Source organism: Molothrus ater, chromosome 39, assembly GCF_012460135.2.
Source record: "Molothrus ater isolate BHLD 08-10-18 breed brown headed cowbird chromosome 39, BPBGC_Mater_1.1, whole genome shotgun sequence".
Lineage (NCBI taxonomy): Eukaryota > Metazoa > Chordata > Aves > Passeriformes > Icteridae > Molothrus > Molothrus ater.
The window spans coordinates 434,788-457,452 of record NC_071666.1 but is presented as its reverse complement, the minus strand read 5'-3'; the positions used below and the strand labels follow the sequence as shown (position 1 = coordinate 457,452).

Here is a 22,665-nt window from a genome sequence, read left to right as displayed (position 1 = left end):
ACCCCAAAACAGCACCCCAAATCAGCACCCCAAAACACCCCAAAACAGCATCCCAAAGCACCCCAAATCAGCACCCCAAAACACCCCAAAACAGCACCCCAAAACAGCACCCCAAAACAGCACCCCAAAACACCCCAAATCAGCACCCCAAAACAGCACCCCAAAGCACCCCAAAACACCCCAAAAGAGCACCCCAAAACAGCACCCCAAAACACCCCAAATCAGCACCCCAAAACACCCCAAATCAGCACCCCAAAACAGCACCCCAAAACACCCCAAAACATCCCAAATCAGCACCCCAAAACGCCCCAAATCAGCACCCCAAAACAGCACCCCAAATCAGCACCCCAAAACACCCCAAATCAGCACCCCAAAACGCCCCAGAACACCCCAAAACACCCCAAATCAGCACCCCAGAACACCCCAAAGCACCCCAAAACCAACGCCCCGCACCTGGAGGGAGCCCAGAAACCCTCGGGGTCCCCCTTACCGGCCGCGTCCCTCTGCAGCCCCACGTCGAAGGCCAGTTTGTCGGTGACCGAGCGGGACGTGGTCAGGCAGCTCAGGTACTGCAGGGGGGGGGACACGCGGTTATTGGGGGTCCCCAAAATCCCCGGAGCCCCCCCAAATCCCTCACAGCCCCCCAGAGCCCCCCAGACTCACCATGCCGCTGTGGGAGTGTCTCAGCAGGATGGCGTGGCCGTAGAGCAGCGTCCGGTGTCCCCCGCCCTGAGAGGACTTGGGGGGCACAGGGGGGTCAAGGAGGGGACCCCAAAATCCCCTGAGGCCTCCTGGACCCCCCAAAAAAAACACCTTGAACCCCCAAAAAAACCCCTGTGGGTTCCGTGTTTCAGACACAGCTCCTTGTGCATCGCTGCCCCAGGTTTTGGGGCCTCCCCCTTGTTTTGGGGTTCTCCCTTGTTTTGGGGTTCTCCCTTGTTTTGGGGTCCCCCCTTGTTTTGGGGTCTCCTCGTGTTGGGGTCTCCTGTGCATTGCACCCCCCTTGTTTTGGGGTGCACCGTGCCTTGGACCCCCCCTCATGTCAGGGTCCCCCTCATGGTGGGATCCCCCCCAAATTGAGGATTCCCCTGATATTGGGGTCCCCAATTTCAGGATCCCACTCCCCATTGGGGTCACCCCTTATCAAGATCCCCAATTTTGGGGTCACCCCATTGAAATCCCCACAAATTTGGGGGTCCCACTTTTGGGATCCCCTTAATATTGAGGGTCTCCCTTTTTGGGGGCCCCCTCCCATATTGAGGCTTCCCTCAAGTTGGGATCCCAAATTTCAGGGTCCCCCCCAAACTGGGATCTCAAATTTAGGGGTCCCCCCAAATTGGGATCCCAAATTTCAGGGTCACCCCACATCCAGCTCCCCGATTTTTTGGGATCCCCAGTGGATTTGGGATCCCCTTTTTGGGGTCCCTCCCAGTAGATTTGGGATCCCCCTTTTTGGGGTTCCCCCAGTGGATTTGAGATCCCCCTTTTGGGGTTCGCCCAAATTGGGATCCCAAATTTAGGGGTCACCCCACATCTGGCTCCCCAATTTTTTGGGATCCCTGGTGGATTTGGGATCCCCTTTTTGGGGTCTCCCCTTTTTGGGGTCTCCCCTTTTTGGGGTCCCCCCATGCTCATGGAGGGATTTTGGATCCCCTTTTTGGGGTCCCCCTTTTTGGGGTCCCCCCATGCTCATGGGGAGATTTGGGATCCCCTTTTTGGGGTCCCCCCATGCTCATGGAGGGATTTTGGATCCCCTTTTTGGGGTCCTCCCTTTTATGGGGTCCCCCCATGCTCCTCCCCCCCGCGCTCACACTTTGGGGTCCATGCGGAATTTGGGGGGCTGTGGATGGATGGGACTGGGGGGGGGAAGGGGCACACCCGGACCCCTGGGTCCATGCGGGATGGGCAGAGCCCCCCCAAAATTTGGGGGGTGAGGAGGAGGAGGAGGAGGAGGAGGAGGAGGAGGAGGAGGAGGAAGGGCGTGATGAAGGTGAGGATGAGGATTTGGGGTCACCACACCACAGTGGCACCTACCCACTTATCCAGATCGACCCCCTGGGTGGGCGGGGGGAGAGAAGAGGGGGGGGTCACGGGGGGGCTGAGACCCCCCCCCCCCAAAACACCAGGGACCCCCCAAAACCCCCCACCCCAAAAAGGACCCCAAAAACTGCTCAAGGAACCCCAGAATTACCCCAAAAACTCCTAAAGGAACCCCAGAATCTCCAGGTCTCTGCAGGATCCTAAACCCCCCTAAAATGACCCAAAATCTCCTCCAGGAACCCCACAGGATCCTAAAACCCCCAAAAGGACCCCAAAAACCCCTCCAAGACCCCCAAAGCCCACCCATCAACCCCCAAGGATCCTAAAACCCCTTGTGGGGTCCCCAAATCCCCTCTTAAGGACCCCAAATCCCCTCTAGCGCCCTGTGAGACCACTGGAGGGTCCCCAAATCCCCTCTTAAGGACCCCAAATCCCCTCTAGTGCTCCCCAAATCCCGTGTGGGACCCCAGACCCACCTCCAGTGCCCCCCAAATCCCCTGTGGGAGCCCAGACCCACCTCCAGTGCTCCCCAAATCCCCTCTTAAGGACCCCAAATCCCGTGTGGGACCCCAGACTCACCTCTAGTGCCCCCCAAATCCCCTCTAGTGCTCCCCAAATCCCCTGTGGAGCCCAGACCCACTTCTAGTGCCCCCCAAATCCCCTCCGGTGCCCCCCAAATCCCCTCTAGTGCCCCCCAAATGCCTCTGGGAGCCCAGACCCACCTCCAGTGCCCCCCAAATCCTTTCTAGTGCCCCCCAAATCCCCTGTGGACCCCAGACCCCCCTCTAATGCCCCCCAAATCACCTCTAGTGCCCCCTAAATCCCCTGTGGGACCCCAGCCCCACCTCTAGTATCCCCCAAATCCCCTCCAGTGCCCCCCAAATCCCTTCTAGAGCTCCCCAAATGCCCAGTGGGACCCCAGACCCACCTCCAGTGCCCCCCAAATGCCCTGTGGGACCCCAGACCCACCTCCAGTGCCCCCCAAATGCCCTGTGGGACCCCAGACCCACCTCCAGTGCCCCCCAAATGCCCTGTGGGACCCCAGACCCACCTCGCTGCCGATGTCGGAGCTGTTGGCCAGCATCTCCTGCAGCGCCCGCACCGACAGCGACTGCTCCAGCACGAAGCAGCACACGGCCAGGTCAGGGGGGACATTCTGGGGACACAGAAAGGGGGTCAGGGGGGACATTCTGGGGACACAGAAAGGGGGTCAGGGGGACATTCTGGGGACAGAGAGGGGTCAGGGGGGACATTCTGGGGACACAGAAAAGGGGACAGGGTCAGGGGGACATTCTGGGGACACAGAAAGGGGACAGGGTCAGGGGGACACAGAAAGGGGACAGGGTCAGGGGGGACATTCTGGGGACACAGAAAGGGGGGACAGGGTCAGGGGGGACATTCTGGGGACACAGAAAGGGGGGTCAGGGGGGACATTCTGGGGACACAGAAAGGGGGGTCAGGGGGACATTCTGGGGACACAGAAAAGGGGGGACAGGGTCAGGGGGACATTCTGGGGACACAGAAAAGGGGGACAGGGGGACATTCTGGGGACACAGAAAGGGGGACAGGGTCAGGGGGGACATTCTGGGGACACAGAAAGGGGGGTCAGGGGGGACATTCTGGGGACACAGAAAGGGGGGTCAGGGTCAGGGGGACATTCTGGGGACAAAGGGGGACAGGGGGACATTCTGGGGACACAGAAAAGGGGGGACAGGGTCAGGGGGACATTCTGGGGACACAGAAAGGGGGGTCAGGGGGGACATTCTGGGGACACAGAAAGGGGGTCAGGGTCAGGGGGACATTCTGGGGACACAGAAAAGGGGGTCAGGGGTCACGGGGGACGCCTAAATTTTGGGGTTTGGTTTCTCTTAGAAGCGTTTGAGGCGGTGTTTTGTGTTCAGATATCCCAGCCCCTAAATCCTCCCTCAGACCCCCAAATCCCCCCCAAAACCCCCCCAAATCCCCCAAACTTGGGGTCTCCCGGGGTCCCCCCAGCCTCCCAGGAATTCTGGGGGTCTCCCCGAATTCTGGGGGTCTCCCCAAGGCGGGGAGGGGTCTCACCTGTGCATTAGAGGTGGGCTCCAGGGAGCACAGGCGGTTCCCAAAGCCCTCGACCGACAGGCAGAGCTTGAGCTGCTCCTTCAGCAGCGTCGTGGTGCACTGCAGGACCACCTCATCATCCTGGGGGGAAACCGGGCTTCAGCACCCCAAAATATCCCAGAACACCCCAAAATACCCACCAGAAACCCAAAATATCCACTAGAAACCAGCACCCTGAAACACCCCTCAGAACACCCAAAAAACCCCATTATGTCCCTATGGGGTGGGGTGGCACTGCAGGACCACCTCATCATCCTGGGGGGAAAACCGGGGTTCAGCACCCCAAAATATCCCCAGAACACCCCAAAATACCTCAAAATATCCACCAGAAAACCAAACTATCCCCAGAAAACCAAAACATCACAGAAAACCAAAAAAAAATCCCATTATGTCCCTATGGGGTGGGGTGGCACTGCAGGACCACCTCATCGTCCTGAGGTGAAAAATTGGGGTTCAGCACCCCAAAATATCCCAAAAATACCCCAAAATGAAACCCCAAAATCACTGCAGGAGCGGCTCGTCCTCCGGGATTCAGTCTGGGGGTTCAGTACCCCAAAACATCCCCTCAAAACCTCAAAAATATCCCCAGAATCTCAAAATATCCCCCAAAACGATCCCCAGAATCCCAAAATACTCCCAGGATCCCAAAATATCCCCCCAAAATCCCCCAAAATATCCTCAGGACCCCAAAATATCTCCCAGAACCCCAGAATCAGGATGCCTTGGATGCCCCCAAACACTTTTTTGGGGGTATCAGGACCCCTGGGTGCCCCCAAACCCTTTTAGGGGGGGTCACGACCCCCTGGGTGCCCCCCAAATCCTTTTTTGGGGGTTTAGGACCCCCTGGGTGCCCCCCAAATCCTTTTTTGGGGGTTTAGGACCCCTCTTTCCTCCTCCCCCCCCCAAAGGAGTTTGGCTCCCCCTCCCCCTCCCCCACCTGCTCCCATCACTCGGGGGCCCCCCCCCGAAATTGGGGGTGGGGGAGGGGCAGATTCCACCCGCGGGCCGGGGATGCCATGGGGGGGGGAGGGGGGGGAGGGGCGGCTCCGTGACTCAGTTTCCCCCTCCCCAAAAATCCCCCAAAATCTGCTGAGCTCAGCATTCCCCCCCCCCCATCCCCAAGGTCACCCCTTCGCCCCCTCCCCCCCCCCCAGTCTCATTTTGAGGCCAAACTGGGAGAAACTGGGACAGAACAACTGGGACGCCCCTCCCCCCATCCCCCCCCCCTTCCCGACCCCCCTGGGGGGGATCTGGTGTCGCCCCTCCCCCCCCCCAGCAGCTGCTCCCCCTCCCCCCCCCCCCCCCCCGTGTTGCTTTTTTGGGAGCCCGGAACAGGTGGGGGGAGGGGTGGGGTGACCCCCCCCTTCCCAGGGCTCCTCCCAGTTCATCCCAGTTCATCCCAGTATCCCCAGTTTCCCTCTCCAGTATCTCCCAGTATCCCCAGTTTCCCTCCCCAATATCTCCCAGTATCCCCCCAATAGCTCTTATTATTCCCAGTCCCCCTCCAGGTTCATCCCAGTATCTCCCAGTCCTCCCAGTTCCCTCTCCCAATCCTCCCAGTTTCCTCTCCCAGTATCCCGTCCCAGTAGCCCAGTCCTTCTCTCCCACTTCTCCCAGTTTCTCACCCAGTATCTCCCAGTATCCCGTTCCAGTTCTCCCCGTTTCCGCTCTAATCCCAGTTCCTCCAGTTCTCCCAGTTTTTCCTTCCAGTATCCCCCAGTATCTCCCAGTATTCCCCCCCAACTTCCTCCCAGTTTTCCCCCAGTTTCCTCCCAGTTCTCCCAGTTTCCTCTCCCAGTATCCCCCCCCAATTTCTCCCAGTCCTCCCAGTTTCCACTCAGTTTCCCCTCACAATATCTCCCAGTATCCCCCCCGAATTTCTCCCAGTTTCCTCCCAGTATCTCCCCCGATTTCCCCTTTCCCAGTCTCCCCCAGTATCTCTCAGTATCCCCCTGAATTTTTCCCAGTTTCCTCCCAGTCCTCTCACTTTCCCCTCCCAGTATTCCCCCCAATTTCTCCCAGTTCTCTCCCAGTATCCCCCCCAATTTCTCCGTTTGTTCCAAATATTCCCCCTGAATTTCTCCCAGTTTCCTCCCAGTATCCCCCCCAATTTCTCCCAGTTTCCTCCCAGTATCCCCCCCAATTTCTCCCAGTTTCCCCTCCCTGTATCGCCCCCAATTTCTCCGTTTGTTCCCAATATTCCCCCTGAATTTCTCCCAGTTTCCTCCCAGTATCCCCCCCAATTTCTCCCAGTTTCCTTCCCAGTATCCCCCAGTATCTCCCAGTTCCTCACCGTCCGCAGGAACTGCACATCGTCCTCTCCTTCCCCCTCAGCCATGGCCGCGGGGGTTTTGGGGGTCCCGGCTGAAGTTTGGGGGGTCCCGAGCCCAGTTCAGGGGGTCCCGGGTGGTTTTTTTGGGCTCCCGGGTGAAGTTTGGGGATTCCCGGGTGGTCTCAGGGGGTCCCGTCCCGCCCCCCCCCCCCCCCGCGGGTGTCACCGATCGTGTCCCCCCCGGTGTCGCGAGGGCTCGCGGCGACACCTGCGGCCCCTCCCCCACCCGTGACGTGAGGGGGGAGGGTCCGGGGGGGGGAGGGGGCGGGAAACTGAGGCACGGACCCCCCCCTTTGTCAGCTGGGGGGGGAAACTGAGGCACGGACCCCTCCCAATGTCACCCAGAGCGGGAAACTGAGGCACGGACCCCCCCTTTGTAACCCAGAGCGGGAAACTGAGGCACGGACCCCTCCCAATGTCACCCAGAGCGGGAAACTGAGGCACGGGATCCCCCTTTGTCACCTGGGGGGGGAAACTGAGGCACGGACCCCCCCCTTTGTCAGCTGGGGGGGGAAACTGAGGCACGGACCCCCCCTTTGTAACCCAGAGCGGGAAACTGAGGCACGGACCCCCCCTTTGTAACCCAGAGCGGGAAACTGAGGCACGGACCCCTCCCAATGTCACCCAGAGCGGGAAACTGAGGCACGGGATCCCCCTTTGTCACCTGGGGGGGAAAACTGAGGCACGGGATCCCCTTTCATCACCTGGGAGGGGGGAAACTGAGGCACGGGATCCCCCTTTGTCACCTGGGGGGGGAAACTGAGGCACGGGATCCCCCTCTTGTCACCTGCAGGGGGAAACTGAGGCACGGGATCCCCCCCTTTGTCACCTGCAGGGGGAAACTCAGGCACGGACCCCTCCTCATGTCACCTGCAGGGGGAAACTGAGGCACGGGATCCCCTTTTGTCACCTGGAGGGGGAAACTGAGGCACGGACCATTCCAATCGTCCCCAACATTGAGGGGTGAGGCCTCTGGCCTTTTAAGAGGAGGGGTCCCCACATTTCAGCCCAACACAGCCCGATGTTTTCGGAGGAGGGATTTTAGGAGGGATTTTAGGAGCCATTCCACCTCCCTGACCCTCCTCCGGGTGGAATTTGAGGGCGGCTCACCGGGAAAATCCAGGCTGAGGAGATCTCAGAGCAGCATCCCCCAAAGCTCTCCACCGGCTCTCCAGAGCTCCTTGGTGTGAAGACCCCAAACCCCTCAGAGCACCCCAAACCCTTCACTGCACCCCTGAATCCCTCAGCATCCCCTGAGGCCCCTTAGTGACCCTCCAAAACCCCTCAGGTGACCCAAGCCTCTCCTTTTCCCCTCACGTTTTCCGTCCTTTTCTCCCCTCACAATTCCCTCTCTTCTCCCCTCACATTTCTCTCTCTTCTCCCCTCACGTTTCCCTTTCTTTTCCCCTCACATTTTCCCCCCTTCTCCCCTCCCTCACGATTCCCCCTCTTTTCTCCCCTCGCGTGTCCCCGCCATTTTCCCTCACGTTTCCCCACCCTTTTCTCCCCTCACTATTCCCTCTCTTTCCCCCTCCCATTTCTCTCTCTCCTCCCCTCACATTTCTCTTCTCCCCTCACGATTCCCGCACTTTCCCCCTCGTGTTTCCCCGCCCATTTCTCCCCTCACGGTTTCCGCCCATTTCTCCCCTCACGTTTCCCGCCTTTTTCCCCTCACGATTCCCTTTCTTTTCCCCTCACGTTTCTCTCTCTTCTCCCCTCACATTTCCCTCTCTTTTCCTCTCACATTTCCCCCCCTTTTCTCCCCTCATGTTTCCCCGCCATTTTCCCCCTCACGTTTCCCCGCCATTTTCCCCTTCACATTTCCCTGTCCATTTCTCCCTTCACGTTTTCCATCCTTTTCTCCCCTCTCGTTTCCCGCCCTTTTCTCCCCTCGCGTTTCCCCACCATTTTCTCTCCTCGATTTAAACCTTAAAATGACGGCATAAGGAGATTCCTTCTCAATTTAGAGCCCTAAATAAATAATGCGTAAAGAAGGTCTTCCCTCAATCTTGACCCTAAAACTGGTGAAAAAGGGGAGTTGTTCAGGGGGTCACAGGGATGTTATGGGAATCCCTTGAGGTTTAGGGGGACCCAGGGGTTGTTTAGGGGTCCCAGGGGTGCTTTAGGGAGTCACAGGGGTGATTTGGGGATCACAGGAGATATTTGGGGGGTCCTAGGGGTGATTTTGGGGTTTGGGAGGGGGTTGGGGGGTCCCAGGGGTGGTTTAGGGGTTATGGGGAGGTTTTGGGGGTCCCGGGAGGGGGTTAGGGGATCCCAGGGGTGGTTTAGGGGGTTATGGGGAGGTTTAAGGGGTCCCAAGGGTGTTATGAGGGTTATGAGGGGGGTTTAAGGGGTCCTGGGGGTGGTTTAGGGGGTTATGGGGAAGTTTGGGAGGTCCCAGGGGTGATTTTGGGAGTCCTGGGGGTGGTTTAGGGGGCAATGTGGGGGATTTAGGGGTTCCCAGGGGTGATTCAGGGGGCTATGGGGAGGTTTTGGGGGTCCCGGGGGTGGTTCGGGGCGTTATGAGCAAGTTTTGGGGGGTCCCCGAGGTCTCTCCCCCCCATCCCGGCCTCAGCCCGGCTCCATCCCACGGGAATTTCTGCTGATTGCCCCAAATTCCCGGAATTCCCCGGGGGGGGGGGCAGGACAAGGACCCCCCTTGTCCGGCGGCTGCGTGGGGGGAGGGGGGATTCCAAAAAAAGGGGGGGGGTCCCCGAGCTGGGGGTGGGGGGGACGCGGAGCCAGCGGCAGAGCAGCAACGCAGCGGGAAGGTGAGGAGGGGAACTTGGGGTGAGGGCTGCGAAAAAGGGGCTGGGATGGGGTTTAGGGGGGATTTGGGGGGATTTCATGGGGCTTGGGGGGCTTTGGTGGGGTTTGGGGGGGGATTTGATGGGGTTTGGGGGGATTTGGGGGGGCTGTGATTGGGTTTGGGGGGTTTTAATGGGGTTTGGGGGTGCAGTGGGGGAGATTATGGGGGCTGTGACTGGGTTTGGCTGTGATTGGGTGGATTTGGGGGGCTTTAGTGGGGTTTGGGGGGATTTGATGGGGTTTGGGGGGAATTTAGGAGACTGTAGTGGGGTTTGGGGTGCAATGGGGAGATTGGGGGGCTGTGATTTGGTTTGGTGAGGATTTTGGGGGCTCTGATGGAGTTTGGGGGGATTTTGGGGCACTGATGGAGTTTGGGGGGCTCTGATGGAGTTTAGAGGGATTTTGGGAGGGAGTTGGGGGGATTTGGGGGGCTGTAATGGGGTTTGGGGGTCTGCAATGAGCATTTTGGGGTCTCTGTGCCCCTTTTCCAGGACCCATCACCACCGACCACTGCTCGTTCCCCCCGAGACCCCCCAAAAGAGGGACCCCCCCACCATGGAGGTGAGGAGGGGTCTGCAGGGGGGGACCCGGGGCTGGGGAGGGGTCACCGAGGGAGATCCCCCCCCCCTCAATGTCCCCCTGTGCCCCCTCCCATGCAGGAGGTGCTGGAGCTGGGCCCGGGCTCTGAATTGGGGAGGGGGCTCCGCCTGGCCCGCGACAGCCACGGGGTCTACGTGGCCGAGGCCCCCAAATCCCTGCGGCTGCGCCAGGGTGAGCGCACTGGGGACACTGGGGGGACACTGGGAGGGGACACTGCAGGGCACTGAGGGGACATAGGGGGGCACTGGGGGACATTGGGGACACTGGGGGGACACTGGGAGGGGACACTGCAGGGCACTGAGGGGACATAGGGGGGCACTGGGGGACATTGGGGACACTGGGGGGTCACCGGGAGGCATTGGGGGGACATTGGGGACACTGGGGGGACTGGGAGGGGACATTGGGAGGCACTGGGGGGACATAGGGGGGCACTGGGAGACATTGGGAATACTGGGGGGACACTGGGGGACGCTGGGGGTGACAAGGTGGCAGTGGGGGTGACACTGAGAGTGACAATGTGGGACTGGGGGTGACAAGGTGACACCGGGGGTGGCACTGGTGGCACTGGGGGTGGCTCAGGGGTGGCACTGGGGGTGACACGGCGCCCCCCGGGCCGTCCCACCCGTGTGCCCGCAGGTGACCGTGTCCTGGGGGTGAGGGTCTCCTTCGAGGGCGCGTCCCCCGAGGCCGTGGGGCGGCTGCTGGAGGGGGCCGGGGGCTGCCGCGTGTCCCTGCACCTGCGCCGGGGCACCCCCGGCACCCCCGAGGGACAGCGGGACGGCACCGCCAGGCTGGTGAGACCCCCACGGGTTTGGGGGTCCCTGTGGGTGGGGGGGTCCCTGTGGAAGGGGGGATCCCTATAGATGTGAGTCCCTATAGATGAGGGGGTGTTTGGGGGTCCCTATGGACGGGGGGTGGTCCCTATGGATGGGGGGGTGGTCCCTATGGATAGAGGGTGAAGTTTTGGGGGGTTTGGGGGTCCCTGTGGATGGGTTTGGGGGCGTTTGGGGGTCCCTGCCGATGCAGAATGGGGTGTGGAGAGTCCCTATGGATGTGGGGTGGGGTTTGGGGGTGTTTGGGGCTCCCTGTGGATGGGTTTGGGGATGGTTTTTGGGGTGTCGGGGCTCCCTGTGGATGGGTTTGGGGATGGTTTTTGGGGTGTCAGAGCTCCCTGTGGATGGGTTTGGGGATGGTTTTTGGGCTGTCGGGGCTCCCTGTGGATGGGTTTGGAGATGGTTTTTGGGGTGTCAGAGCTCCCTGTGGATGGGTTTGGGGATGGTTTTTGGGCTGTCGGGGCTCCCTGTGGATGGGTTTGGGCATGGTTTTTGGGGTGTCAGAGCTCCCTGTGGATGGGTTTGGGGGTGTTTGTGGGTTTGGGGATGGTTTTTGGGCTGTCGGGGCTCCCCACACGCCCCTGTCCCCCCAGCCCATCGCGATGCCCACGGCCCCCAAGAAGCCGCCCGCAGCGCCGCCCGTCCCTCCCGCCGCCGCCGCCGCCCCGGTCTCGGTGGAATTGGCCCTTCCCAAGCTCCCGAAGCTTCCGAAGCCGCGCGGCGCCCCCGGCGCGGTGCCCCCGGTGCCCCCGGAGCCGCCGCGGCCCCGCCTGACCGTGCGGGAAGCGGCCGCGGCCCGGCCGCCGCCCCCGGAGCCGCCCGAGCCCGGCTCCCGCATCCCGGCCGTGGAGCTGGCGGCTCCCAAGGGCTCCCTGGGGCTGAGCCCACCCCCGTGGGCAAAGGGGGGCCCGGCCACGACCCCCGCCGGCGCCGGAGGAGATGAGGAGGGGGCTCGGGGCGCATTCCCGGCGCTCCGCGTCCCCTCCGTGCCCATCGACGTCCCCAAAGCCGCCGTGGAGCTGGTGCCGGAGCTCGGCCTCGCCGGCCCGGAGCCCCCCGGCAGCCCCCCGGACTCGGGCTCCAGGTTTGCCGAGGGGCTGCGGAAGCTCGGCCGGGAGCTGGAGGCTCCGGCGGTGGAAATCGCCCCCAAGCCCCCCAAATTCCGCCTCCCCCGTCTCGGGTGGGCGCTGGCCAAGCTGCGGGAGGGCGGCGGGACCCCCCCTCCGCCGTCGCCCCCCGGGATCGCCATTCCCAGCGTGGAGCTGGATCTGGGCGCCGTGGGAGACGCCGGGGCCAAGCTGAAGGTCCCCAAATTGTCGCTGGCGCCGTTCGGTGACATCGAGGATGGTCCCCGCTTCGGGGTCGGGGCCGCTCCGGGGTCCCCCCGGCTCCGCGCCCCGCGCTTCGGCATCGCGGCGGCGGCGCTGCCCAAATTCGGGGGCTCCAGCCCCGACCTCCGCCCCGGGGGGGTCCCCAAAGCGCCCCCGAAACGGGGGGGCAGCGCCGAGAGCCTGACCCTGGGCTGGACGGCACCGGAGCCCCCCGGCACGCTCCGCTCCAGACCCAAATCTCGGGGCGCTTCGGCGCCGCCGTGGCCGCCCCGGCTCCCCATCCCCGCCGTGGGGTTCGCCCTGCCGGGACCGGAACCGGCACCGGCACCGGCACCGGAGCGCCCCGAGGCCCGCCGGGCTCCGGAACCGCCGGTGCTGAAGGTTCCGGTTCTGGAGCTGGCGCCGCCGGGCTTGGACGGCACCGCGGAGCCCCCCGGGCGCCGCTTTGGGGTGAAACTGCCCAAATTCGGGGCTGGCTCCTCCGCGGGCGGCGCGGGACCCTCCGGGAGGATGAGGAGGGGCGGCTCCAAGGCGGCGCCCGAGGAAGGAGGAGCCCCCCGCGATGGGAACCCCCGGCGGCGCCGATGGGTGCCCAGGGTGGGTTTCAGCCCCGGGGGCGCCTCTCCGGAGCCCCCCAAGGTGGGGAGGATGCGGTTCCCCGATGTGGAGCTGTGCCCCGGGGACCCCCAAAGCCCCGGGCTCGGGGGGGTCTCCTCCCGCTGCGATCCCGGGGGGCTCCGGGCTGAGGGGACCCCCAAATTCCAGCTGCCGCAGCTGGTGCTGAGCCCCCAAATCTGTGGAGAGCCGTGAGCCCCCGTTCCAGCCTGGGGGGCTTCGGGGACCCCCAAAAGCGGTGACTGAGCTCCCCCAGACCCTCTCTAACTCCCTCCGTCCTTCCCAAATTCCTAATCCAGCTTTTTCTCTTTTTTTCTTTTTTTTCGGGGGGATTTGAGGCTTTTGGGCCCATTTTTGGGGTGTTTCTATTAACCAGGGAAGGGGGGCACAAGGCTGCTGCCCCCCAGCCCGGCCCCTCACGCTTGTTTTGGCCAGAATAAATGTTAATCCCAAAAAAAACCCTGGAGTGTGATGGGACTGGGGGGGTCCAGGGAGGAATTTGGGGGCTTTAGGAAGAGGTTTGGGGGTCCAGGGATGGGTTTGGGGGTCCAGGAAGGGGTTTGAGGGTCTAGGGAGAGGTTTGGGGGTCCAGGGAGGGGTTTGGGGGTTCAGGGATGGGCTTGGGGGGAAATCAGGAAGGGGTTTGGGGAACCAGGGATGGGATTTGGGATCCAGGAATGGGTTTGGGGCTCCAGGGAAGGGTTTGGGGGACCCAGGGATAGGACTGGGGGTCAAGGAAGGGGTTTGGGGGTCTAGGGAGATGTTTGGGGGTCCAGGAAGGGGTTTGGGGGTCCAGGGATGGGATTTGGGGGTCCAGGGATGGGTTTGGGGTTCCAGGAAGGGGTTTGGGGGTCCACGAAGGGGTTTGGGGGTCTAGGGAGATGTTTGGGGGTCCAGGGATGGGTTTGGGGTTCCAGGAAGGGGTTTGGGGGTCCAGGAAGGGGTTTGGGGGTCTAGGGAGATGTTTGGGGGTCCAGGAAGGGGTTTCGGGGTCCAGGGATGGGATTTGGGGTCCAGGAAGGGGTTTGGGGGTCCAGAGATGGGTTTGGGGGTCCAGGGATGGGATTTGGGGGTCCAGGAAGGGGTTTGGGGGTCCAGGGATGGGATTTGGGGGTCCAGGAATGTGTTTGGGGGTCCAGGAATGTGTTTGGGGGTCCAAGGAGGGGTTTGGGGCTCCAGGGAAGGGTTTGAGGATCCAACCATCGCACACCGCGCCACCGCCACCTCCACCGAACCCATTTCTTTTATTTTTGCCCCCCAAACCCGGCGCCCCCCGCGGGGTCCCCCCGGCGCTGCCGGGGCCCGCAGCGGCCGGCCCAGCTCCGGGTGTCGCCGATGTCGACGCTGTAGCGGGAGCTCCAATCGCGCTCGAACACGGCCCGGAGCCGCTCCCGGAACGTCCCCGCGCCCGGCCCGGGCTGCGCCACCACCAGCGCCGAGCCCGCCGTGCGCTCGAAGTAATCCCCGGACCAGTTGGACGTGCCTGGGGGGAAACGGGGCAGGGGGGGACGCGCTGCAAAGCCAGCTCAAAACGCGTCAAAACGCCCCAAAACACCCCCAAAACGCACCCAAATGCACCAAAATACCACAAAACCCCCCCCCTCAAAGTACCACAAAACCACCCCAAAGTGCCTCAAAACAACCCAAAATGCTCCTGAGTAGCCAAAACCACCCCGAAAGACGACAAAACTCCCCCAAATATCCCAAAACATCCCAAAACAGCCCTACACGCACCAAGCCACTCCCAAAATGCCCCTAAGTACCCAAAACCACCCAAAAATGACACCAAAACGCTGCCAAACACCTCCACAATGCCCCCAAACACCCCAACACGCCGTATAACACCCCAAATCACCCCCAAATACCCCCAAACTCCCCAAAATGCACCAAAATACCCCCAAAGGCCCTAAACCACCCCAAAACACCTCCAAAACTCCCCTAAACACCCCAAAACTCCCCCACACGCCCTCTAACACCCCAAACACCCCCGAAGTGCCCCCGAAACAGCCCAAAACAGCACAAATCGCCCCCAAAACACCCTACAACACCCCAAAATGCCCCAAATCCCACCCCAAATCACCCCAAAGTGCCCCAAACGCCCCAAATCAGCCCAAAGTGCCCCAAACATCCCACATCACCCCAAAACACCCTATAACACCCCCAAAGCATCCCCAAACGCCCCCAAATCACCCCCCAAATCAGCCCAAAGCGTCCCCAAACACCCCAAATCAGCCCAAATCACCCCAAAGCGTCCCCAAACATCCCAAATCACACCCCAAACCAGCCCAAAGCGCCCCAAACGCCCCCAAACACCCCAAATAAGCCCAAACGCCCCCAAACACCCCAAATCAGCCCAAATCTCCCCAAAGCGTCCCCAAACATCCCAAATCACACCCCAAACCAGCCCAAAGCGCCCCAAACGCCCCCAAACACCCCAAATCAGCCCAAATCAGCCCAAACGCCCCCAAACACCCCAAATCAGCCCAAAGCGCCCAAACGCCCCAAATCACCCCAAATCACCCCCCAAACCAGCCCAGAGCGCCCCCCACGCCCGCGCTGACCCACGTAGGCGGCCTTGTCGGTCACCATGTACTTGGTGTGGCTGACGCGGGCGAAGGGGATGCGGCTCTGAGCCGCGCTGGACGGCACCAGGAACAGGCGCTGCCGTGGGGACAGGGATGTCACACCCCTACAAGGGACTGTCACCTCCCCGAGGGACTGTCACACCCCTACAAGGGACTGTCACACCCCTACAAGGGACTGTCACCCACCCCGAGGGACTGTCACACCCCTACAAGGGACTGTCACCTCCCCGAGGGACTGGCACCCACCCTGAGGGACTGGCACCCACCCTGAGGGACTGGCACACCCCTACAAGGGACTGTCACCCACCCCAAGGGACTGTCACACCCCTACAAAGGACTGTCACCTCCCCGAGGGACTGTCACCCACCCTGAGGGACTGTCACCTCCCCACAATGGACTGGCACACCCCTACAAGGGACTGTCACCTCCCCGAGGGACTGTCACCCACCCTGAGGGACTGGCACACCCCTACAAAGCACTGTCACCTTTCCCCAAGGGACTGTCACACCCCTGAGGGGATTGTCACCATGATTGTCACCACCCCAAGGGGACTGTCACCCACCCTGAGGGGATTGTCACCCCTCTGAGGGAGCTGTCACCCCCTGCCCAAAGGAGATTGTCACCACCCACCCTTGAGGGGATTGTCACCCCTCAGAGGGGATTGGCACACCTCGAAAGGACTCCCCCAAAAAGGACTGTCACCTGCCAAGGGACTGTCACACCCCTGAGGGCACTGCCACCCCCCGTTTGTCACCCGCCGATGTCACCCGCCCATTGTCACCCGCCCGTTGTCACCCGCCCGTTGTCACCCCCCGTTGTCACCCCCCGATGTCACCCCCCGTTGCCACCCGCCCGTTGTCACGCACCACCTGGACGCCGTAGCGGGTTCCGTTGTCGGCCAGGGCGGCCAGGGAGCGCAGGAAGGGGAACATGGCGGCCTGGCTGTGGGGCCAGCAGCCGGCCAACAGCCGCAGCGCGGCCCCGCGCTCCACCACGGCGCGCCGCAGCCGCTCGTCGATGGCCGGCCAGAAGCGCCGCGGCCGCGAGAACTCCGTGCCGACCACGTAGCTCATCACCGCCACGTCCACGAAGGACTCGGCGCCGTCGATCACCGACAGGAGAGCGTCCAGGTCCGGGGTGCGGCCGGCGGCGCACAGAGGGGGCGGGGAGCTCTGCGGGGAGGGGGCAACACGGGGGGTGGGACCTTGGTGTGGTGACCCCCGGTGTGGTGACCCCCGGTGTGGTGACCCCTGGTATGGTGACTCTCAGTGTGGTGACATCAGCGTGGTGACCCCCAGCATGGTGACCCCCTGGTATGATGATCCCCAGTGTGGTGACATCAGCGTGGTGACCCCCAGTATGGTGACCCCTGGTGTGGTGAGCCCCAGCATGGTGACCCCTGGTATGGTGACCCCCAGCATGGTGACATCAGCGTGGTGACCCCCAGCATGGTGACCCCCGGTATGGTGACCCACAGTGGGTGTGACCCATGGTGGGTGTGACCCATGGTGGGTTTGACCCCGGTGTGGTGACATCAGGGTGGGTTTGACCCCAGTATGGTGACCTCAGTGTGGTGACCCCTGGTATGGTGACCCCCAGTGTGGTGACATCAGCGTGGTGACCCCCAGTGTGGTGACCCCCTGGTATGGTGACCCCTGGTATGGTGACCCCTGGTGTGGTGACCCCCAGCATGGTGACCCCTGGTATGGTGACCCCTGGTGTGGTGACCCCAGCATGGTGACCCTTGGTATGATGACTCCCAGCGTGGTGACATCAGCGTGGTGACCCCCAGCATGGTGAGCCCCTGGTATGATGACCCCCGGTGTGGTGACATCAGGGTGGTGACCCCCAGTATGGTGACCCCCGGTATGGTGACCCACAGTGGGTGTGACCCATGGTGGGTGTGACCCATGGTGGGTTTGACCCCGGTGTGGTGACATCAGGGTGGGTTTGACGCCAGCATGGTGACCCCCAGTGTGGTGACCCATGGTGGGTTTGACCCACGGTGGGTTTGACCCATGGTGTGGTGACCCTGGTGTGGTGACCCCCAGCATGGTGACCCTGGTTTGGTGACATCAGGGTGGGTTTGGCCCCATTGTGGTGACCCACAGTGGGTGTGACCCCAGTGTGGTGACCCCCATGTACGGTGACCCCCATGTATGGTGACCCCATCGGGGTGACCCCATCGTGGTGACCCCAGCGCCGGTGCGGCACCTACCGAGAAGAAGACGGCGGCCTCCGTGCCGTTGAGCATCATCTCCAGCGGGGTCTCCAGGTTGATGGAGGTGGAGAAGCTGTCCGGCCACGGCGCCGGGATGGACGCGTCGGGGACGCCCAGTGACCAGTAGGCCTCGAAGATTTTGCCCAAATCTTTGGCCAAGCAGCTGCAGTTGTAGATGGCGGCTCCGAGCTCCTTCACCTGCGGCGCGTGGGACGGCGTCGTTGTCCCTCCCCGATGGACGGGGTTGGGATGGCCCCGGTGATGGGGGTGGGGGTGCCCATGCCGTTGGGTTGAGCGCCAACCGGTGGCTTTGGAACCGTCCGTGTTGGGTTTGGGTCAAGCTCGTTGGGTTTGGGGTCATCTGTGTTGGGTTTGGCACCATCCATTGGGTTTGGCACCATCTGTGTTGGGTTTGGGGTCAAGTTCATTGGGTTTGGCACCGTCCATTGAGTTTGGCACCATCTGTGTTGGGTTTGGGTCCATCTGTGTTGGGTTTGGCACCATCCATTGGGTTTGGCACCGTCCATGTTGGGTTTGGGTCAAGCTCATTGGGTTTGGGGTCATCTGTGTTGGGTTTGGCACCATCCATTGAGTTTTGGTCAAGCTCATTGGGTTTGGGGTCAACCCCATTGGGTTCCACACCAACCCCACCGGGTTTGGCACCATCCATTGGTTTGGGGTCAACCCCATTGGGTTCCACACCAACCCCATTGGGTTTGGCACCATCCATTGGGTTCCAAACTGACCCCATTGGGTTTGGCACCATCCATGCTGGGTTTGGCACCATCCATTGGGTTCCAAACTGACCCCGTTGGGTTTGGCACCATCCATGCTGGGTTTGGCACCATCCATGCGGGGTTCGGCACCAATCCCACCGGGTTTGTCCCCGCCCCCGTCACAACCCACCTGCGTCAGGGCCCTCCAGTCCATGTTGGCGCTGCCGATGTAGAGATGGGCGCCGTCCACCAGCCAGAACTTGGTGTGCAGCACGCCGCCCGTCAGGCGCGGCAGGTCCACGGCGCGCACGGCCGCACCTGCGGCGCCGGCACCGCCGTCACCCACCCGAGCCTGGACCCCCCCCCGGGATCCCACCGGGACCCCCAAATTCGGGGGCGGCCCCGTCCCCGCTCACCGCTGCGCTCCAGGGCTCGGAGATCGTCCAGGGGCGCGGAGGGCGAGGGCGCGCTGACCGCAACGCGCACGGCCACGCCACGGGCCGGCAGCCGCTGCAGCGCCGCCAGGAGCTGCTCACCCTGAGGGCAGGGGAAAATGGGGACAAATCAGGGGAAATGGGGAAAATGGGGGAAAATGCGGGGGAAAATGGGGAAATCGCGGGCTGGCAGCCGCTGCAGGGCCGCCAGGAGCCGCTCACCCTGAGGGCAGGGGAAAAATGGGGACAAATCAGGGGAAAATGGGAAAATGGGGAAATGGGGAAAATGGGGAAATCATGGGCCAGCAGCCGCTGCAGCGCCGCCAGGAGCCGCTCACCCTGAGGGCAGGGAAAATGGGGACAAATCAGGGGAAAATGGGAAAATGGGGAAAATGGGGGGGAAAATGGCAAAATGGGGGAAAATGGGGAAATTGGGGGGAAAAATGGGGAAATCATGGGCCGGCAGCTGCTGCAGCGCCGCCAGGAGCCGCTCACCCTGAGGGCAGGGGAAAATGGGGACAAATCAGGGGAAAATGGGAAAAATGGGGAAATGGGGAAAATGGGGGAAAATGCGGGGGAAAATGGGGGGAAAATGGGGGGAAAATGGCAAAATGGGGGAAAATGGGGAAATTGGGGGGAAAAATGGGGAAATCGTGGTCCGGCAGCCGCTGCAGCGCCACCAGGAGCCGCTCACCCTGAGGGCAGGGGAAAAATGGGGACAAATCAGGGGAAATTGGGAAAATGGGGAAATGGGGAAAATGGGGGGGGAAATGGGGAAAATGGGGGGAAATGGGGAAAATGGGGAAAATGGGGAAATCATGGGCCAGCAGCCGCTGCAGCGCCGCCAGGAGCCGCTCACCCTGAGGGCAGGAAAATGGGGACAAATCAGGGGAAATTGGGAAAAAAAACAGGGAGAAATGGGGGGAAAATGGGGGGAAATAGGAGGAAAAAACAAGGAAAAATGGGTAAAAATGGGCAAAAAAAAAACAGGTGAAAAAATGGACAAAACTGGGGGAAATGGGCAAAAATGAGCAAAAATAAAATGGGAAAAAATGGACAAAATTGGGGAAAAATGGGCAAAAATCAGGCAAAAGCCAGGTAAAAAACAGGCAAAACCAAGCAAAAAAGGAGCAAAAATGGACAAAAACATGGGAAAAAGTAGGCAAAAAAGGGGCAAAAATGGACATAAAAAGGGAAAAAAAATGGGTAAAAAATAGGCAAAAAAAAGCGTAAAAATGGGTAAAACAGGAGCAAAAAATAGGGGAAAAAATGGGGGAAAAACCAAGAAAAAAGGGCAAAAAAATGCTAGGGAGGTCAGAAGGGGCAGCAGACCTGCTCCGCGCTGGGCTCGTGCGTCCGTGTGTCGGCGTTGGTCAGTGTCCAGTAGAAGGAGGCGATGTCCACGCTGCGGGTGGCCCCGGCCAGCAGCTCCTGCCAGGCCTCGAAGGTGGAGGGGCCGGGCACGGTGCCCACGGCCAGGCCCTCGGGGATGCTCTCCACCAGCACGATCCTGCCCAATTTGGGGGGGTTTGGGGGGTCCTGGGGGGGTTTGGGGGGATCCTGGGGGGTTTTTGGGGGGTCCTGGGGGGTTTTGGGGGGATTCTAGGGGTTTTTTTGGGCGGTCCTAGGGGGTTTTTGGGGGGTCCTGGGGGGGTTTTAGGGGGTTTTTTTTGGGGGGTCCGGGGGGGTTTTGGGGGGATTCTGGTTTTTTTTTTTGGGTGGTCCAAGAGGGTTTTGAGGGGTTGTGGGGGTTTTGGGGGGTCCTGGGGGGGGATTTGAGGGGTCCTGGGAAGTTTTTTGTGGGGTCCTGGGGGAGTTTTGGGGGCTCCAGGGCGGTTTTGTGGGGTCCAGGGGGGTTTCGAGGTTTTTTTTGTGGGGTCCTGGGGGGTTTTGGGGGGATTCTGGGGGTTTTTTGGGGCGGTCCTAGAGGGTTTTGAGGGGTCCTGGGGGGGGATTTGAGGGGTCCTGGGAAGTTTTTTGTGGGATCCTGGGGGAGTTTTGGGGGCTCCAGGGGGGTTTTGTGGGGTCCAGGGGGGTTTTGAGGGGTCCTGTGGGGTTTGTTGAGGGGTCCTGGGGAGTTTTTTGGGGTGTCCTGGGGGGTTTTTGGGGGTCCCCTCGCCCCCACACCCAGCCTTACCTGCAGGTGTCCCCACAGGTGACGTCGGCGTCGCCGCCATGGGCGCGCAGGTGGAGGAGGAGGAGGAGGAGGAAGGTGAGGAGGAAGAGGACGGAGAGGAGGACGAAGAGCGCGGCGCCGTGGGGGCGCTGGGGTTTGGGGGGGGACACACACCCCGAAATTGGGGGGTTTTTGGTTAATTTTGGGGGTTTTGTCCCATCCACGATGCAGGGAAGGGCTTGGGCAGGGGGTACCTTGGGGGGCGGCGTCTCACGAGGCTCCAGAGGCTCCAGCTGGGGGGGAACGACCCCAAATTTGGGGGGGTGGAGACCCAAATTTGGGGGGGAGGGGGTTGAAGCACACCCTGAAATTCCCAGGATCCCCCAAAATTCCCAGGATCCCCCAAAATTCCCAGGATCCCCCCACCCCCATTCCCAGGGGTTCCTGTGGGAGTTTGGGGGTTGGGGGAGCCCCAAAATTCGGGGAGTTGGGGGCTCTGTGATCCCAAATTAAGAGGTTTGGGACCCCCAGATTTGGGTTTTGGGGCAGGGAATTGACCCCGTTTGGATTTTGGGGTGTCCCAGGATCCCCAAATTTGGGGTTAGGGCAGGGAATCCCCCCAGTTTGGGTTTTGGGATGATCTGAGACCCCCAAATTCAGGGTGTTTGGGGTGTCCCCCGCCCAATTTGGGGTTTGGGGCAGGGAATCCTCCCAGTTTGGATTTTGGGGTGTCCCGGGACCCTCAAATTTGGGGTTTGGGGCAGAGAATCCGCCCCATGTGGGTTTTGGGGTGTCCCAGGAGTCCCAAATTCAGATTTTTGGGGTGTCCCCAGCCCTACCTGCTTGTAGGCTCCGTTCAGCCCCATCCCGACGCGAGGCTGGAACAGGAAAATCCGGATTTACCCCCTGGGGGAATTTGGGGTTTCTGGGGTGCAGGGGCAGGGGAGGGACCCCAAAAATCCCCTGGGGGGGTTCAGAGGGGACCCCAAAGAATTCCCGGGATCCAAACGCTGGGAGGGGACGGGAAGGGACCTCCCCCACCCCAAAATTGGGGCTGGGCCCCCTCGGGGCAGGGTGGGGTCCCCAAATTTGGGGCAGAGCCAGGACGGGTTCAGGGATGTTTGGGGCCACTTTTAGGGTCAGTTTTGGGTGCATTTGGGGCCGTTTTAGGGTCAGTTTGGGGACACATTTAGGGCTCATCTGGGGACACATTCAGGGCCATTTTAGGGCTGTTTGGGGGCAAATTTAGGGCTCATTTTGGGACATATTTAGGGCCATTTTAGGGCTGTTTGGGGGCAAATTTAGGGTCAGTTTGGGGACACATTTAGGGCCAGTTAGAGTCTGGTTTTGGAGCCGCTTTGGGACAAATTTAGGAGCAGTTTAGAATCACGTTCAGGGCTGTTCTGGGGACACATTTTGGGACATATTTGGGACCAATTTGGGGACACATTTAGGGTCCATTTGGGGACACATTCAGGACACATTTAGGGCTGGGTTCAGGCTGGGTTTAGGGCAGGTTTTGAGGCATTTTTGGGGCAGTTTTGGGACAGCTTTGGGGCTGTTTTGAGGCAGTTTTTGGGCAGATTTTGGGGCGGTTTTGAGGCAGTTTCGGGACAGTTTTTGGGGCGGGTTCGTGGCAGTTTTGGGCAGTTTTTGGAGCAGATTTTCGGACAGTTTCAGGACAGTTTTTGGGGCGGTTTTTGGGGCAGTTTTGGAGCAATTTTTGGGACAGCTTTGGGGCAGGTTTTGAGGCAGTTTGGGGTCCGTTCTGGGGCAGTTTCGTCGCAGTTTTGGGGCATATTTTGGAGAGGTTCGTGGCAGTTTTGGGGCGGCTATGGGCAGTTTGGGGCGATTTGGGACAGTTTCGGGACAGTTTTTGGGGCGGTTTAGGGCAGATTTCGGGACAGTTTTGGGGGCGTTTCGCGGCAGTTTCGG

General features: G+C 61.3%; 3 protein-coding genes across 3 annotated transcripts in view; 1 reads left to right on the top strand and 2 right to left on the bottom strand.

Annotated features, from left to right (window-relative positions):
* The window catches only part of RYR1 (ryanodine receptor 1), an 83,624-nt gene extending 77,032 nt beyond the window's left edge, over positions 1–6,592 (bottom strand). The window contains 5 exon segments of the mRNA XM_036405464.2: positions 491–569; positions 664–738; positions 3,092–3,196; positions 4,102–4,221; positions 6,434–6,592. Coding sequence (XP_036261357.1) covers positions 491–569; positions 664–738; positions 3,092–3,196; positions 4,102–4,221; positions 6,434–6,478 — 424 coding nt within the window. The 5' untranslated portion in view covers positions 6,479–6,592.
* Positions 6,593–13,883: 7,291 nt separating this feature from the next.
* On the bottom strand, positions 13,884–21,619 carry PLD3 (phospholipase D family member 3). Its single transcript, XM_036405447.2, has 10 exons — positions 21,570–21,619; positions 20,985–21,023; positions 20,752–20,879; positions 19,947–20,124; positions 18,597–18,717; positions 18,371–18,498; positions 17,462–17,662; positions 16,110–16,415; positions 15,220–15,319; positions 13,884–14,141 (listed from the first exon to the last, which is right to left on the bottom strand). The coding sequence occupies exons 1-10, from the start codon at positions 21,594–21,596 to the stop codon at positions 13,903–13,905; spliced, it is 1,467 nt and encodes a 488-aa protein (XP_036261340.1). The 5' UTR covers positions 21,597–21,619; the 3' UTR covers positions 13,884–13,902.
* Positions 21,620–22,564: 945 nt separating this feature from the next.
* LOC118700868 (galectin-4-like) overlaps positions 22,565–22,665 on the top strand; it is a 4,288-nt gene continuing 4,187 nt past the window's right edge. The window contains 1 exon segment of the mRNA XM_036405446.2: positions 22,565–22,578. Within this exon segment, the coding sequence (XP_036261339.2) occupies positions 22,565–22,578 (14 nt within the window).